Source organism: Rattus norvegicus, chromosome 19 (assembly GCF_036323735.1).
Source record: "Rattus norvegicus strain BN/NHsdMcwi chromosome 19, GRCr8, whole genome shotgun sequence".
Classification (NCBI taxonomy): domain Eukaryota; kingdom Metazoa; phylum Chordata; class Mammalia; order Rodentia; family Muridae; genus Rattus; species Rattus norvegicus.
Window position 1 is genome coordinate 55,839,779 of NC_086037.1, and position 11,726 is coordinate 55,851,504.

The 11,726-nt window shown below is 47.1% G+C and overlaps 1 protein-coding gene across 6 annotated transcripts in view; it reads left to right on the forward strand.

Moving 5' to 3' along the window:
* The window catches only part of St3gal2 (ST3 beta-galactoside alpha-2,3-sialyltransferase 2), a 51,115-nt gene extending 41,667 nt beyond the window's left edge, over positions 1-9,448 (forward strand). For 5 of the 6 annotated variants that reach the window (XM_039097961.2, XM_006255627.5, XM_006255625.5 and 2 more), the window contains 4 exons: positions 3,689-3,868; positions 5,943-5,988; positions 6,394-6,513; positions 7,175-8,956. In XM_039097961.2, the coding sequence (XP_038953889.1) occupies positions 3,689-3,868; positions 5,943-5,988; positions 6,394-6,513; positions 7,175-7,348 (520 nt within the window). In that variant the 3' untranslated portion in view covers positions 7,349-8,956. Of the gene's footprint in view, positions 1-3,688; positions 3,869-5,942; positions 5,989-6,393; positions 6,514-7,174 lie in introns of all 6 variants that reach the window. The other variant, NM_031695.2, reaches the window with a different exon arrangement.
* The last annotated feature ends 2,278 nt before the right edge of the window (positions 9,449-11,726 follow it).

An 11,726-nucleotide genomic window follows, 5' to 3' on the forward strand; every position in this document is an offset into this window, starting at 1 on the left:
CTGGTCTACAAAGGCATTCCAAGACACCCAGGGTCTGAGTTGGAAATCAGCCATAGCTACATAGTGATACCTTGTCTCAAAAACAAAAACAAAAAAACGCAAACCCCATGCTGAGGCTGTTGTACGGTTGGTTGGTCGGTTGGTCGGTTGGTCAGTACAGTGCTCGTCTGGGATGCCAGGGTTCTGGGTTTGATGCCCAGCATTGCAGCACACACCTGTATAGAGCTCAGAGGATAAGAAGTTCAAACTCATCTTCAGCTTCCTGGTAAGTTCAAAGCCAACCTGGGATACACAAGGCCCTCCTTGTCTCAAATATAAGTCAAGAGGGTTAGGGAGAACCAGAGCAGGTATAGTGCACCCATGGGGTTAGGGAGAACCAGAGCAGGTATAGAGCACCCATGGGGTTAAGGAGAGCCAGAGCAGGTGTAGAGCATCCCTGTAAGAGCTGGGTGTTGTGGCATGCACCTTGATCCCGGTGCTGGTGGTATGGAGATTGGTAGATCCTGAGGCTTGCTGGTCAGCGAGTCTAGCCAAGATTGTAAGTCCTCATCCAGGGAGAAAACCTGTCTTAAATAATAGGGTGGGGTTTGGGGAGGTGGCTTGGCAGATAAGTGCACTTGTTGAGCAACCCTCACAACCCGAGTTTGGAATCTCAGAGTCCATTTAAAAGCCAAATGCTGTAGCACAGACTTGTTGGGTTCCAGTGTTCCCCTACAGGGAGCCAAGAGGCAGAGACAGGACGATCTCCAGAAGTTTGAGCACCCGTTTCCCTAGCCAGCACAGCAGCAAAGAGATGCTATCTCAGGTAGAAAGGTGAAGACTGACACCTCAGACTCTGTCTTCTGACCTCCACACATGCGTCATGGTATATGGGCACTAACACACAAACAAGCACACACAAAGAAATAAAGGGGAATCGAGAGAAGACTCCCACTGTCAATGCGCATGTGCACGTACACACACACACACACACACACACACACACACACATGCACACTCACTCACAAATGAATGAGTAGATAAAATACTGAAAATGCAAGGTCTTTGCTAAACATCCCCTAGGATGGGCATTGCAGAAAGACCAGATTTCCCAAGAGGCAGAAGGCCTTTGTCGTAGAAACCGTTGCTGTCTCCATAGCAACACCAACACAGCAATTTATCTCTCGAGGCTTTCCATAATTTTTTTTTTGTAAGATCTTCAAAAGGAGAAATGGTGATGGATGTGGAAATAGGATACTGAGTTCCACCCAGAACTCCAGAACCACCTGAATTACCCTCATCCTCCAGTTCCTGGCACTTTAAAGGAAGGAAGCTGGAAGCTGGTGCCAAGAACAATGTGTACTGAGAGGAGGTGGCCAGGATTAGGGGTCGAGGCTTCCATTGCTTCCCTTCAGTGCTGGGGCACTTCGAAAGTCCAAGGAAACTCGGATACCCGGGTAGCTGCTTCTCTGGCTAACTCTATTGTTAGGTTCCTCAGTGATGACTGGGAAACCTTAGGGGTCAAAGCCTGCAGCCCAAAAGCTGAGATTTCTTCTGACCTGTGGGCATCCTATCTGCACACACACCCACAGGATCAAGACACAGTGTTTGGAATGGTCCCTAGAACTGCTTTGTAGAAAGGGTGACCCAGATGGTAGCTGGCTGTCTGTGGTTTACAGAAAGAGCCAGGTGGCAGCATTGGTAGCTGTTTGCAGATCTCTCTTGATTTGGAACCAGAAAGGAAGCCGTTCGACCCAGAGTCAGGGAGAGCAGTGGAATACAGCTTTGTCCTCTCACCTCGAGCTGTCTCCTGTAAATTCTTTGATCTCTCATCTGATGACCCCAACTGGAGTTGAGCGTTTCTTGCCTCTTCTAGGTTGCAGATAGAGACATCCAGCTCCTGGCATTGTCAGGTGACAGAAGGCATGGTGGAAGCATGAGGAAAGGGATGAGGCAGCCAGACCCTGGGCCCCAAGTAAAATGGGATCCACCCTGCCCAACCTTTCTTTGGCTGCTGAGGGCAGCTGGGAGCAGATTGGTTTCTGGAATGCTTGGCCCCATGTCCCAGAGATCTGTCATCTTCTGGCCCCTTTCCAGGACTTATCTAGAATGAGTCAGAGTCTCCAAAAGAATGCCACGTACCTCCCTTTTGGACTTTATTTTGGGCCTTCATTTCCAGATCCCTGCTGTCTGGGGCCTGAAGTGGGTAGAAGAGGATTGAAGGAAGCTGACAGAACACTTGACTCTGAGTAGCCTGGCTAATCAGTGGAGAGAGCTGGCACTGGTCTTGTAGGAGCAGCCTGGGTAACCATGGTCTTTCTCTTCCCCCATTACACACAATAATGGGTTTCGTTACAATATTTTCATATGAGTATATAGTTTTGATTGTAGTCACCTACCATTGACTTCTCTTTTTCCTCTTTCTTCACAGCTGCCTGTCCCTCCTCCCAGACAGTCTTCTTTCAAACATTTTCCCTGAAACTGAATAGTCATAGTCTTTGATCTTTAGTCTCTGGTATTGGGCTGTGGTAGCACACATTTTTAATCCCAGCACTCAGGAGACAGAGGCAGGCAGATCTGAGTTAGAGGACAGCCCGGTCTACAGAGAGAGTTCTGGGACAGCCAGGGCTACACAGAGTAGCCCTATCTTGAAAACAAACAAACAAACAACAAAAGATAAAGTTTGCTTCTCAGATCCTCGTAAGCATAAATCTGGCTCCCAGCATCCGCCCAGCAAGTTCTTCCCTGTCCTTCGTGCCTTTTCCATCCACAGGCACCTGAGACGCTTCCCTGCCTCTCTGACATTTCTGCTATTGGAAGTGGAGCAGGAGAAAAACAGCAGAGGTGTTCAGTGGCAGAGGAAGTCTACACCCCACCCAGAGAGTGGTGCCAGCCACTCTGATGGGGGAAGTTTGTACAGTTTCATAGAACTGGCCTGAAAGCTAGGGAGGCACATGGAAACTGTTCCTCCCTCCAGGGTCTCTGTGGCATAGGGAAGGAGCAGAGCTTCCGGTCACCCTAGTGTGGTAGAAATGCTGCCATAAGGTACTCCGTCCTCAGGGGACAGAAATGTCTTTGCAAACAGCAGGAAATGAGACCAACAGGCTGGTGCTTGGAGCCTGTGATGTAATATGTTTACCAAAATGGGAAGTGGGGAGTACATCTCTGTAATCCCAGCACTTGGGAGGTGAAAGCAGGAGGCCAGGAGTTCAAGGCCAACTTTAGGTACACAGCAAATGTGAGGCCAGTGTATGAGATCCTGTCTCAAAAAGGAATCGGGGTACTTTCCACCCTTAGGATGTTCCGCTGAATAGGGTTGGGTTTGTTACAACATGTAAGATTTACTCCATTCCGGTACCTAAATGGTACTCGGTGGATGAACACACACCTTGTACCCCCCTAGTTCCTTGATTAATGGAATAGTTTTTATCTTTACTTAAGCAACCATTGCTAAGTCAAAGTGTACATCATTTTGTACATTTTATTTTGAGACAGGTGTCACTCTGTAGCTCAGGATGGCCTCAAATATGTGGCAATCCTCCTGCCTCAGCTTCTTGAATGCCAGAACCATGGGCATTAGCCATCGTGTCCAGCTTCCTTTTTTATTTTTGATGAGTGCCAAATTATCCTCTAAAACCAATACAGCACTTTCCATGCCTGTCCGTTCTCATACCTCCCTCTCTCTGTCTCTTTCTCTCTCTCTCTCTAGGATGAATCAGGCACCGACTGTAGGCTTTGAGAAGGATGTTGGCAGCCGAACAACTCACCATTTCATGTACCCGGAGAGTGCCAAGAACCTGCCTGCCAACGTGAGCTTTGTGCTGGTGCCCTTCAAGGCCCTGGACCTGATGTGGATTGCCAGCGCCCTCTCCACAGGACAGATCCGATTGTGAGCCTCTTTGCTGGCTGAGTAGCATACTGGCCCCAGGAGTTCCCTGGGAGGGATTGTTCAAAAAAAATTCTCAATGTTCAAAATATTCTCTAATTGAATTAGTGAGGAGTAGGGGCTCAAAATGGTGGCTTAATTGAAGGCATAGTTCATACTGTGTCTCTTCCTACTTGGTGCAGCTCAGTGTATACTAGTGGCAAAACCATGATTGCCCAGCTTGGACTGGTCTCTCGAGGAGGCAGCTCTGGTCACTGTCTTTGAGATCATAATTCTATCACAGCTGGGAACTCTGGGCAATCCCCTTCACTGAGGATTCATTATTGTTCTCTTTTTGTTTTGATTTATTTTAAGATTTATGTATGTATTTTATGTATATGAGTACTCTGTCTTGATGTCAGAAGAGGGCATCAGATCCCATTACAGATGGTTGTGAGCCACCATGTGGTTGCTGGGAATTGAACTCAAGACCTCTAGGAAGAGCAGTCAGTGTTCTTAATCGCTGAGCCATCTCTCAAGTGTGTGTGTGTGTTTCTTGAGACAAGGTCAAGGCTGGCTTTGAAGTAATTCTCCTGCCTCCACCTCTACAATTCTTGGGTACAGGGATATGCCACTATACCTACCTACTAAATCTTAAGAAACAAACAAACAAGAGAGGTATTTATTTTAGATGCGTGAATGTGTGCCTGGTGCCTGAGGAAGTGAGAAGTGGTGTGAACATGTCGCTTCTCAATCTCCCAGAACCCACATGGTGGAAGGAAAGAGCCCATTCTTGCAAGTTGTCCTCTGACATGCACGCTATGGCACTTATGTACCCCAGCACACAGATACACAAATGTAATAAAAACTTCTAAAATGTACAAACCAGTAACATTTTTTATGAGTCCACAATGCTGTAAACATGACAGTTAATGTTAGAATGCCTTTATGTTCTAAAGGTCTTTGATCTAGTAATGCCACCATAACCCATCCCCAGCCCTAAACATCCTCATGGTCTACTCTGACTAACCTTGTATTTTTATATGTGGTTAAATATGAAAACCACTATTTTAACCCTTGCTAATGTATGAAGTTCAATAAGGTTCATCCAAAACACATCACAAAAAGAAACTGTCCATTACCCATTACATCACCTCCAGCTGCTCCTGCCCACCTGTGTTCCACTGTCCGTGTGACTTACTGCTCATCCGACACAATGTCCGTCCTCCACTGAGACTGAATGCATTCCATCATTGTAGTGAACACACCATATTTTGTTTGTCTACTTCATATTCTACTTTATTTGTGATGTTGGGGATCAAACTCAGGGCCTTGAATATTTTAGGCACGAACCTGTAGGCATACACATTAAAAGTAAACTGAAATTTTTTTTTTTTTTAAGTAGTAAGAAGGCCGAAGGTGGTTTAGCACCAGCTTGCTCCTTATGGCTTGCTCAGCCTGCTTTCTTATAGAAGCCAGAACCACCAGCCCAGGGGTGGCTTCACCACAATGGGCTGGGCCCTCCCCTGTCAATCACTAATTAAGAAAATGCCTTGGGCTGGAGAGATGGCTCGGTTGTTAAGAGCACTGACTGCTCTTCAGAGGCCCTGAGTCCAAACTCCAGTAACCACATGGTGGCTCACAACCATCTGTAATGGGATCTGATGCCCTCTTCTGGTGTGTCTAAAGACAGCGAAGTGTATTTATATAGAATAAATACATCTTTAAAGAAAATGTCTTACAGCTGGATCTTATGGAGGCGTCTTCTCAGTTGAGGTCCTCTACTCTCAGGCTCGTGTCAGGTTGATATAAAAAGTAGGCAGCACACACGGTGAGTTTGAGATCAGCTAATCCAAATGTAGAGTTCCCCAGACAACAGCTTAGGGAAGAAAGGGTGAGATTGGAAGTCCCTAGGCTTGACCTTAATATCCCAGCTCTATCCTGAAAGCTGCTGAAGGTTTCTGAGCAAGGCCTTGCCGTGGTGAACGTGCAGTGAGGATAAATCAGTGTAGAAATCATGAGGGTGTTAGCATTTGCTCATAAGGAGCAGATGTGTTGCCATCTGGGAACCATCTGAACGGTCTCTGTCTTCTTGCAGCACCTATGCTCCAGTGAAGTCCTTCCTTCGAGTGGACAAAGAGAAGGTAAGTTCCCTACCCACTGGTCTTTTGACCCTCACCAGCATGGAGGTTATGCTGACTTAATCAAGGTGTATCAAGACCATCAAAATCTGTGGGCCAGGCGGTGGTATTGCACATCTTTATCCCAGCATTCAGGAGGCAGAGGCTGAGGCAGGCGGGTCTCTGAGTTTGAGGCCAGCCTGCTTTACAGAGTGAGTTTCAGGATGGCCAGGGCTACACAGAGAAACCCTGTCTTGGGTGGGAGGTGGGGAAATCTGCACCTGCTGGTATGCCTGACCCCTGCACTGACCACAGGAACCTAGGAAAACCCATGTACACCATTCCAGAGCAACTGCCAGAAGCTGGTCAGAGCCTGGCCCAAATCTCCAGACCTCCAAGCCCTTGATGTGTCTCTTACTTTCCTTGCAGGTCCAGATTTACAACCCAGCCTTCTTCAAGTACATCCATGACAGGTGGACCGAGCACCATGGCCGCTACCCCTCCACAGGAATGCTGGTGCTCTTCTTTGCACTACACGTGTGTGATGAGGTAGGCTCCGTGCCAGTCTAGAGAGGAAGTAGGAGAACCCATAGACAGAGGGAACGGCCTGTTTCCCACCTTAGCTGTGGTTCTAGGGAAACAGTTTCTATAGACAAAAACCATGTGGATTAGGGTTTTTTTCATATCTGTTATTCCTATAAACAATATGTTTGCATTTCCCAATTTATTGCCTTTTAAATTTTACTAACAAAAATTACTTCATTAAAAAGACAAATTTAGGGCTGGAGAGATGGCTCAGTGGTTAAGGGCACTGACTGCTCGTCCAGAGGTCCTGAGTTCAAATCCCAGCAACCACATGGTGGCTCACAACCATCTGTAATGGGATCCAGATCCAAAACCTTCTTCTGGTGTGTCTGAAGACAGCTACAGTGAACACATGTGCACAAAATAAATAAATCTTTAAAAAAAAAAGACAAATTTATAGCAGAGTCATGGTGGCTTCTGTAATCAGATACGGAGAGTCTGAGACAGGAGGATCATTTGAGGCCAACCCGGGCCTCATGAGACCCTGTTGTGGAAAAGCAAAACACAAATGAGAAAGAGACAGAGAGGCAGCAGTCCCCTCTGAGTCAGTGTCCTTGTGCAAGGCTTGGTTGTCCCCTACAGCGGTCCTAGACTCCCAATGACCCCTGTGCCATCCTCCTCACAGGTGAACGTGTATGGGTTCGGGGCCGACAGCCGTGGCAACTGGCACCACTACTGGGAGAACAACCGGTACGCGGGCGAGTTCCGGAAGACAGGCGTGCATGATGCCGACTTCGAAGCCCACATCATTGACATGCTGGCCAAGGCCAGCAAGATTGAAGTCTACCGAGGGAACTGAGCAGCCTCAGGCGCCTTCAGAACCAGTCACTTCAGGGTCTGGCAAGCGCCGGTTGCCGCCCACCAATCAGACTGCGCCGTCCCCAGCAACCAATCAGTGCTGCAGTTGGGAGGAGCTTCTTTCTTAGCCAATCACACAACTCAAGGAGAACTTCCGGCGCCGCCGTCTCCACCAATCATGGCCTTGGGAGGCGGCGGGCCTGGACCCCCTCCCCCAACCCCCAACCCCGCTTTGGATGAGAATTTTTCTGCTTTTTAAGAGGCCGGTCTGGGTCTGGGAGGGAGCACCTTGAACTGCTCATTTCCAGCTTAGTCCCGATGGGTGAGTGAAGCCCGCCAAAGAAATGTGGTCCCGGCGAGATACTTTCCAGGGCATTCTGTGGCTCACCAGCTAGTAGGGGGTTGTATTCACTCCCTAGTTGGGTTGACCTCCCTAGGGCCTCATTAGTGTCAGGAACGGGTAGGAAGCTCCACCGGGTCACATGCAAGGTGCTTCTCTCACGTGTGCCCTCACTCCTGTTCCCCACCACCTTCTCAGCGTCTGTCCTTAGGTCCTGGGTCTCCTCTCCAGCTCACCTGTTGATTTGGAGACAAAATGAGACCACCGGGACTCCGCTGCTTGTGCTCTCACACACGCGGCCCAAGTCTTTAGCCCTAAGGCGAGAGCAGCAGGGTTGGACAGTAGGCTGGAAAGGAGTGCCCTGTGCATGTATCTTTTTCTTTCATTGTCACCCCAAAGAGGAGCAGGCAGCCTCTTGCTTGGGTGTTGGATTTGCTTTGGATTCATACTTTAGTTACCCTCCAGCTGCCAGGGATGGCTATCCAACCAAGATCGCTTGACAGTTGTTTGCAGGCCTTGCAGATGGCTCGGAGCTTTGCTGGGGAGGAGCAGATTGGTATCTGCCATGCATGGCTCCTCCTGTCCGCCCCTTTACCATGCTTACTCGCCTGTTCTAACCTACTTTCCAGCTCCTAAAGGGCTGGTGAGTCAAGAATCGGGTTACAACTGGAAGCTATTTGCATGACTTGACCCAGGTCAAAGTTGAGGTTCATTTGGGAGAAAGGGCTTCAGTGAATGCCTCAGGCCCCAGAAAACACTTCCCTTCAGTGTCCACATAATAATTTCCCATTCTTAATGAGTTGACATTAACAAGCAGCTTCCTGGTTGGGGGACAGTCACACGTAAGGAGTGTGTTAAAGTTTGGTATGAGGCAAATACCCCTAAAAACTAATATATGAAGAACTTTGCTTGAATTTGTTCCTTCCAAGTTTCAAAAGCAGGGGTAGAGAAAAAGGGAGTATACCGAGAAGGGCTGTAGCGGAACCTCTCAGGGCTCTAATCATCGTGCAGTCACTGTACCAGTGGCCGTTCTTGCCTGTCTCCGCTCTCCCAAGAAGCTGCTGTGATGAGAAGTGGGAAAGTACTGCGATTACGACAAACAGTATTGAGAAGAAGAATTTATTTTTCCTCCTTTTGTTTTGCTTAAACCATGAGTCACCATTCTAGAAAAGGTAGGTCCCAGCACCCACATCCTTTTTCTTCTACAGTTATTTAAACATTCAATTTTTCCCTCTGTTTCTTTTCCTGAATTAAAAAGAACGAAGTCCATAGAGTTACTCATCTGTTCTGAACTGTACCCCTCATAGGTGATTCTGAGGAGGTAAAGATGTTTGGGGGAACAAGGCAACTCTGATAACCTCTTACACCTGAGAAGCCTTTTCATGGGCTCTGCACTCCGAAGTCCCCCCACAGAGGGCTGAGTATTATGGTTTAGAAAAATCAATTTATTATGCCAGGCATGGTGGTATGTGCCTTTAATCCTAGCAGTTAGGAGTCTGCAGCAGGAAAGTAAGTTAAAGGCTAGCCTCAGCTATATGGTAACTTTCAAACTAACCTGGGCTATATGAGACCCTTTCTCAAGGGGAAAAAAGGGAACAAAAAAAAAAAAATCCATTGTCCCCTCTTCAGATTCCTCTAAAAGAGTAATGCCTTGGGAAGAATTTCTGGTTCACCTGAAATGGCCTTTTGTAAATACAGGGTCTTTATTACAGACTCATGTTGGTTTATCTCAGCACCCATAAAGCGGTCCTCTTCCTGTGACTCTATGGTGAGTTTTCTCAGGGGTTTTGACATTTTTCTGCTGACTCCATCCATACTACATGTGGCCAACAGCTTGTTGACAGTACAACAAGGTGCTGTGCAAATGAACAGTTCTCTGGGACAGCTGCTGGGGGCAGATAGTACCTATCTCAGCTTGCCTATCACGAAGATGAATGCTTAAACCTCGGTAGAGTACCTGGAAAACCGGGGCAAATGTTGGGTCTGCACCTTAAACCACTCACTAAAATAGGTGTCTCTCAGAACTAAATTTCAAACCCCTACAGGTGGTAACTTTTTTTTTTTTTTCAATTTAAGAGAGTTCCTCTGTGTAGCCCTGATTGTCCTGGGTCTCTCTGCAGACCAGGCTGTCCTCAAGTTCAGAAATCCTCCTGCCTCTGCCTCCCACAGGTTGGGATTACAGATGTTCATTGTCACTGTCCAGATTACTTTTTTTCCAGTTGTTATGACTCATTCCTACAGTCTGAGGGAGGTTGAGGAGGCATGCTAAATTTGTTTTGCTTTTCTGAGAGGCTCTCCTGTACCTAGGCTCTGTAGACCAGGTTGGTCTCATTCCTAAGAGTTCCGTCAGCTTTGTCTCCTGAGTTCAGGAACTAAAGACATGTGCCACCACTGCCCTGTGAGGGGACTTGCTATTTAACTAAAAACAAAGACGCTTCCTTGATAACCTGGGCCATGGGGTTTTGCCCTGTGGTTGTTTAACTCTTCTGTGATGGTTTCTGAAACTGGGGCAGGAAGACTGTTCTGTTAAAATAGGACAAATGTGGAGGCTGCATTAGAGTTTTATGTACAGAGACAGGACCTATCAGGACTGACACTAGGGTAGCTGGGTAGAATCAGCTATGATCTGGATGAGCCATTTTGCACCATTCCTAGTCCACAGACTATCTGCCTTGTGATTTCTATTTTGCTTTTTTGGGACAGGGTTTCTCTTTGCAGACCAGGCTGGCCTCAAACCCAGAGATCTGTCTTCCTCTGCTTTGGCAGTGCTGGAGTGTGCCACCAGCACCCCACTATCTGCCCTCTTCCCTTTTTTAACTTTACATGTGTTGGTGTTTTGCCTGAGTATGTGTCAGATCCCCTGAAACCCGAGTTACAGTTCTGGGTTGTCCTGTAAGTGCTGGGACTTGATCCTGGATCCGCTGGAAGGGCAGCTACTGGTGTCAACTGCTGAGCTTTCTATCCAGTCCTTTCTGCCTTGTTTTTAAGACGATATGTTCTTCATTTTCAGTGTCGTCATTTGGTCAGTATAGGTAGTAACTATTGTTCAATCTTGTTTTGTGCCTTCTTATGCCATTTCCCCTTTAAAACTTCCCCAGTGCTAAAATGCTCACCACACACACACGCACGCACACCTTGCTGTCCCCTGCAATACCCGTCCCAGGCAGACCTTGATTTTTAATCTCATACTTTCTCTCCCATGTTCACACTCATTCAAGGGCTGAAACTCTAGCCTACAATACACCTCTGTCTCATATTTCTCTTCTGTGGGACCAAAATATTTCAGATCCAAAAAGCTATCTAAACTCGTCTGCTTTCTCTTTTTCCTTTCTTGGAAAAAGGGCCAAATCCCTGACTTCTGGGCTCAGTTGATATTACACTGTCTAGGCTTACAGCTGAGCACCAATACACCAGGCATCTTAAGATCTATGTGAACAGAAAAATGACTATTAGTTCTGTTTTTGAGCCATGTTCTCTTAATTTTAGCTCTGGATATTCTGGAACTAAAGAGATCTTGCCACCAGTGCTGGAATTAAAGGTAATTTATGTCTCTGGGAGTAGGGTACACATGACTGCCAGGTACCCAAAGAGAGCAGAGGCATCAGATTCCTCTGAAACTGGAAGTAACAAGTAGTTGTGAACCACCTGACTAACATAATGTGGGTGCTGGGACTCAAACAAGGTCCTTTAAAGGACACCAGGTGTTCTTAACTGCTGGGCTACCTCTCTCCAGCCCCTCTCCTTATTAAATTGATAATATAAAGGCTGGAGAGATGGCTGCCCTTACCCAGAGTCCTGAGTTCAATTCCCAGCCACCATATGGTAGCCTCACAACCATCTGTAATGAGATCTGGTGCCCTTTTTTAACATGCAGGCATACAGGCATTACGAACATTGTGTACAGAATAAATGTTTTTAAAAAATTGATAATGTAAACCCCTTTAATCCCAGCATTTAGGGGGCAGAGGTAGGTAGATTTCTGAGTTTGAGGACATCTAGAGCTACACAGTGAGACCCTATCTCAAAAAAGAAGTAGAAG